Genomic DNA, 6,324 nt, shown 5'->3' with positions numbered 1-6,324 from the left:
TTTTTATCAGAAACAAAAAGGACAAAAATGATGCATGAAAGTTATTACTTATACATTTTTACCTCATTCTGCTACTTCCAAGTCTAATAACTATTGAAATCAAGCTAAAATATTCGAATATTAAGATGAACTTAAAACACATGTGATCTCTAACTATTAATATCCGTCTGAATTAATTCAAAGATGAGCATAGAAACAATCAGATTCATTCTATCTAGTATTTCGTACTGCTGATTTTTGCTAATCTCTGGCCAGGTAATGAGATTGGTAGATTCTGGGGAATACGAAATCTTTCTACTCCAGTCATAAAATAATGTAGTTAGATCCCTGAAGGCAATATGATGAAGAAAATACCTTAAAAGTAGCTTTCTTCAGTCGGAGTAGCCTATGGAGCAACTCTAACATTTGATGTGTGAAAGAAAAAGAAGAAAATAATAACTCACCTACTTCTTCATCGGGAGATGGCTAAGAGATCTAGACCATGTTGCTAACATCAATTGGAATGTAATGGGTAATGCCATGAGGATACCGTAGATGCTCTGCTATATGAATGGGGTGTAAAGTCCTTAAGCAAGACAGAAGAATGTAGGACACTACTCCTCAAGTGTTTTTTTCTACTCCAAAGGGAGTAATATTATTATCCAATTACCTTCCTCCTCTGAACCTCTTCTTATACATGTAATATGTGAAGTTGTATGGACATTTATGTTTATAGTTTTCAACATTTTCACCAACAAAAATCAACTCATATACTCTCCCTCTATAAGAATCTCCCTGTTGTACTCTTTCAACTTACTAAACTTTCTACTTTACAAAATGGCTTCTTTCCATAGTTACACTCTCTCTATTTCCTACTTCCTAATTTTCTCAATCCTCTTTATCCCTTCACATGGAGCGTTTGTTGAGGAAATTTCTGACATCCTAACCATAAAACGAAGTGAGAAAACGAGCCATCTCCATTTCTACTTCCATGACATTGTCAGTGGAAAAAATCCTTCATCAATCAAAGTCATTTCACCAGGAGGAGATGGAATCTACGGATTTGGAAAAACTTTCATTTTTGATGATGCATTAACAGTAGGGCCTAATGCATCATCTAAGGTTATAGGAATAGCACAGGGGATTTACTCCATCGCTTCGCAGAGTGAGCTTGCCTTGCTTATGGTTTTGACCTTTGAGTTCATTGAAGGCAAGTATGATGGCAGCAGCATAAGTATTCTTGGGAGAAATTCAGTTCCCAGAGATGTTAGGGAGATGCCTATTGTGGGTGGCACTGGCCTGTTTAGGTTTGCTAGAGGTTATGCATTGGCCCATACTTTTAAGTTTGATATAAATAGCGGAGATGCCACTGTTGAATACAATGTGTTTGTTCAACACTATTGAAGTAATTTGAGCATATAAAGTAGCAGTGCCAGGCGCAATTAGTTTCTTTTTCTTTTAGTTATTCCATCCATGGCAAGCTATTAATGTCTTTTTAACTTTATATCGAAAAGTTCTATTCGTATATTTACAAGATTATGTGTCATTTGTTAAGTTAATCTTCTCCCTATCTCTTTCAATGAATCTTCTCCTTTCCCTAATAATTCTAAACCAATTTTTTAAAAGAACATTCTATATGTTCCTTCTCTTTATCTGGTTTGTGTTGCTCAGCTAGTGGTCCAACCCTTGGGCTATCCAATTCTTTCAAAGAAAATTGAATGTTGCGAAAAATGGTCCAACAGATAAGTTCAAGCTGCCTCCTTTTGGTACCCACACAAACAGCCCTTCCCCTGAAAAAAATCATAGAGCCTGTCGAAAGAAGAAACAGTGGATATCCAGAATGGATACAGTTTACTTACATTTATAACATTTAGTTCTTTTACTTCTATACATAATTCGAACTGAAACCAGTAAATTCAACTGCATTGGTTGCTGATCGCGTAGGATCCGTACATGAGGAAAAGTTGCTGATGAGAGCACAAACAGCAAAATGCTTGGTGGTGGTACTGACGACTTGCGATTGACTAAACCACAAGGAACGCAAAGTGCAGTTATTCTTCCCAACATTTCAATGATCTGTCCACTTATTCCTCCATTACTGCATATTATTTGGTTAACCTTCCTGTCTCCATGTATTAATTGGACATATGCACTTGAAATTTATTCCTTTTTTTCTCTTTCACTTCTCTTCATTTCTACTACCTTTGCTACGCAGCTAACCATAAACACAGGAATGAAGGTTGTGACAGCTCAAGAATATTAAGCTTAAATGCAAAACTAATAGTATAACCTTACCAGTTAACTAAAAATCTATTGAATTTCAAGCACAGTAGATAGAAAAAACTGGTCAAATTAGCCAGCGAAACTTGGTAATGGACAAAATCTAATAAGGACGAGGACTACATAGTTTTAGTGTTAGCATACCTGTGGATCAAACTACTTCAAACTAATTTTTTAAGTTGCAAAAAACATTTGTTAGACTGTGCTAAGTAGTCATTCGCTATTTCCTTTCTCCAGGCATTTCTCTATGCTTCCGTACCAATTCCACTGGAAACATAGGCCAGCAACACGTACTATTCCAGCAGCTATCACTTCGACAAATGCCATTAGGAATGATCTTTGAGGAGATAGACCAGCAGTTGCTATGGAAAGCAAGAATCCCTCAAAATTACAGGGGACAGTAAAATTTCCTGATTTAATGCCGTTCAAAGCTATCTTGGCAACTTCGTCAGCTTTCATGGCACCAGAAGAAGCTGCTATTATACTAGTCACCCGTGGCCTTCTTTTGTTCTCTGCAATAACAATGAGACTTTCATAATTGTTGTTCGAACGGGTGAAATATTGAAAAATAGATGGTAAAAGAGTATAACCAAATTTATGCAGACTTAAGCTGATTATCAGTCAGGTAAGCTGAAGCCCCTATCAAGTACATTAAACAATGTGTGCATGCCTCAGAAGCAAGGGCACTAGGAGTATCTAAGATTTCATCTCAAATGCTTGGAATGAGATGTGTGCAACACCGACAGTGATGATAATGTCTCCCAAGGTGCAATATTAGTGCATGCATTATCTCCATGCGCACTTTTCACATTTTTTCTTCTTCTCTCTTCTTTCGGATTGGTAAATAGTAAACTATTACATAAAATAAAAAGAGCACCAAGCAGGTTCACACAAAAAAATGCAGCAACAGGTTACAATGGTTAAATGAGAATAGAGACAAAACTGCAAGACTGAAATATGCAAATAAGAGAAGTATAACAATCTAAAAAGTCATAAATAATGGAACTCCTGAACTCGCATAAGCATGTCAACACCTTGACCACATTCTTCTTACCAAAAAGAAGCAGATGCAATACACATTAAGCTTCAAACTGTTATAGAGCTGTACTATCCAAATAGACCAAACGACACTCCAATGCAGCATTTAACATCCTGTCAGGTTCTAGGAATCCTCATGCCCTTTCAAGAAGATAAAAGGCAGAAACAGATTTTGCATAGCCAATTGAATCATGATAAAATGTACTCCATTTAAAATGTGCAACAGAGACTAAAGAAAAGGATATATAACTAACATATCAATTTAGATTCAGAGGTCGATCTAGCATTTAGAGTTAGTGGTTTCGGAGTGGATATGGTCATATTACATTTTAAAATTTTTACATAGAAAAACATGAAGCAAGCAGAAAGAAATGGGTTTGGTTGACCCACCCCCAACCCAACTGAAGGGCTAGATCTGCCTCTGTTTAGAAACAGCGCTAGAATAACCCAGTTCTTTTTTCTTTTCTTTTTTTGATAAGGTAAAGTTAGACTTGTTTGCTTTGTTGGAAAGAAATCCCAATGCAAAGGTTTATATATGTAACTCTATTAAACAACCACTAACCTACAATCCTTCCGGCATGATGATTTGTTCATAAGAAATAAGATAAAATCAATTTTTAATATTTAAACATGTAGCATATCATTAGTGCATTGTGACATGCAGCAATAACAACCAGAAGAAACAGAGTGGGATGTATTCTCATGTCTAACCTTCAGCAAATCCAGGAGTTTCAGTGTCCGGGGGAAATATTAGTGATACGTGAATATTTTCACCAATAACCTCCTGCTGCAATGCTTCTGCCAGTCCTTTGAGGCCAAACTTACTGGCTGAATAAGCTGTATAACCATATATGCCAACCTAAGACAAAACAAAATACCAAACGAAAACCAAATAAGCTAGGAAGAGACAGAAACATGGTTAAAGTTCATTAATACAATTGTATGGGGAAAGAAATTCTGTTGATTCTATCATATTTTAGCATCACAGACCAAGCTCCACTCTTTCAGGTTATAAACTACTATTTGAAGAAATGTTGCCGGCTAAAGACACAAGTTCTCCCTTAATTATGCCATAATGTTGCATCACGGACACCAATCTCCAGTCTTTCAGGTTAAACTACTATTTGAGGAAGCATTTGCTGAGGCGGATCTTTCAGTTAAACTTTTAACCATGAATACACACATACATGTGAACACAAGGGAAACGAAATTAGTTGTATTGGACGATTGCGATGATCATCTCTAACTTATTTTTCTTTCTTTTTGTCCAAAAATTCCTAGACGAAATAACAAATAAAAATTGCAATAGAGATTAGATATCAATGGGAACAGAAGATGAAATAAGATTCAGATTCAAGAATTGTGTACTAACTAGCATAATGCAAAATCATAAGATTGCCCACACTTTGTGAATTAGTATAGCTGTCACCAAGCATTTCCCTTGGACTTTTGCTATAAATATCAAATCTTATCCTCAATTCTTACACGATAAACTGCAGAAATGGTCGAAGAGAAAGTTTGACAACACAAATTAAGGCAAAAGAGTATAATGCAATCAAGCATGTTCATATAATGCAATTAAGCATGCCCTTGATTTGGTGTAAGCATAGTTGGTAAAGAAATATTCACATCAGGATACGTTAGCTCCTTAATCGTCCTTGTGTCCACAGATATACCCACTTGGCTGCACTGCTAATTTCTTTTAACTCTAAGTTCGGTATAACAGAAAATGTTTTGAGAAAATCATTTTGCGGTGTTTGGTTACCTGACATCTGTGAAAAATGACTGGTATTCTCACTTACTTATATACCTAATAAAACTCCTAAGTAAAATATTTTGGATGAATACATATTTTCCTCCATATCTAACCATCCTAAGAGAGTTTAACCTTTAAACCAGGGGTCTATGAGGTTAGATCAGCATTCAAATTGAAATTGAAACCTGAAACAGAGATATCAAACCTGGCCAGCTTGTGAAGACATGATAGCGATGGATCCAGGTCCACGGCCGCTTCTGTTCTTCATTCCAGGCAAAGCAGCTTTAATCAAATGAAAAGTCCCGGTCAAATTCACATCAATCATGAACTTGATCTCCTCAATATCTTGGGTCTCCAATTCCTGAGGTACAAATACGCCCTGATTGCACACCAACACATCGATCGGCCCTGCATCTTCTATAGCCTTCTTTACGGCCTCGTAGTTTCTGACGTCAGCGCTGAAAATGGCCACGTCACGGCCAGTGGAAAGCCGAATCGCATCCCTCGCTTCCTCGAGCTTGCTAGTGTTGCGAGCGAGGATTGAGACTTTTGATCCCTCTGAAGCAGCCTGTTGAGCTAGCGCTAGCCCAATGCCGCTTGACCCGCCTGTGATGAACACGTGGCGGTTCTTAATTGGCACTTTTACGGGACGTGGTCGGACGATGAAGGCGAGGAAGGCTAAGAGGGATAGAGGGAGGAGGAGAAGGAGGAGGAGAGAGAAAAAAACTAAGCTTAGAGCCGCCATTGACGAAAAGTACAAGATTTCTATCCCGTTAACCAAGATTTTTGGTTAATAATACATGAATTATTTTTAGTTTGGTGAAAATAATTTACATCCCCAAGTTTGCTTTAAAAATTCAAGCTCCAACTTTAAATAATTATCATTATATTACTCATATCAAAGGTGTCTTTTTAAAATGCCTATTTTACCATTTATAATTTTTATCTCTTATTTTTATTCTTTAATATAATAATATTTTTTAAATTTTAATTTATGTCATCGGCTTATCTACAGACAAATTAAAGAAACTTTTTCGAAACAAATAAAAGTGAGAAGTAATAGTCATGCATATAAGTTAATCACGTTCAATAGTAAAATAAATGAAAAAAATAAAAAAAATTATAGTAGTCAAGCATATAAGTTAATGACGTTCAATAGTAAAATAAATGAGAAAAATAAAAAAAATTATAATATATAATTTACTCGTATCAGTAAATTTATCAATATCAATCAAAACAAATTCTATTTTCAAAATTAAGAATAAGCGAGA

The 6,324-nt window shown here is 36.0% G+C and overlaps 2 protein-coding genes across 2 annotated transcripts; one reads left to right on the top strand and one right to left on the bottom strand.

Moving 5' to 3' along the window:
* Positions 571-1,476, top strand: LOC109222884 (dirigent protein 22-like). The gene has a single exon (XM_019387179.1). The coding sequence runs from the start codon at positions 706-708 to the stop codon at positions 1,381-1,383; it is 678 nt and encodes a 225-aa protein (XP_019242724.1). The 5' UTR covers positions 571-705; the 3' UTR covers positions 1,384-1,476.
* Positions 2,245-5,860, bottom strand: LOC109205924 (3-dehydrosphinganine reductase TSC10A-like). The gene is made up of 3 exons (XM_019368694.1): positions 5,259-5,860; positions 4,009-4,156; positions 2,245-2,771 (listed from the first exon to the last, which is right to left on the bottom strand). Exons 1-3 carry the CDS (start codon positions 5,796-5,798, stop codon positions 2,473-2,475), a joined length of 987 nt encoding a protein of 328 aa, XP_019224239.1. The 5' UTR covers positions 5,799-5,860; the 3' UTR covers positions 2,245-2,472.

Source organism: Nicotiana attenuata, chromosome 2 (assembly GCF_001879085.1).
Source record: "Nicotiana attenuata strain UT chromosome 2, NIATTr2, whole genome shotgun sequence".
Lineage (NCBI taxonomy): Eukaryota > Viridiplantae > Streptophyta > Magnoliopsida > Solanales > Solanaceae > Nicotiana > Nicotiana attenuata.
This window is presented reverse-complemented; position numbering and strand designations above follow the sequence as displayed.

Excerpts from the sequence above, each read along its gene's own strand:
- LOC109205924 (XM_019368694.1), bottom strand. The coding sequence starts at position 5,798 with ATGGCGGCTCTAAGCTTAGTTTTTTTCTCTCTCCTCCTCCTTCTCCTC. Across the intron at positions 4,157-5,258 it reads TGTCTTCACAAGCTGGCCAG|GTTGGCATATATGGTTATAC; the intron begins GTTTGATATCTC and ends GTTTTGTCTTAG. Across the intron at positions 2,772-4,008 it reads AACTCCTGGATTTGCTGAAG|AGAACAAAAGAAGGCCACGG; the intron begins GTTAGACATGAG and ends TTGTTATTGCAG.
- LOC109222884 (XM_019387179.1), top strand. The coding sequence starts at position 706 with ATGTTTATAGTTTTCAACATTTTCACCAACAAAAATCAACTCATATAC.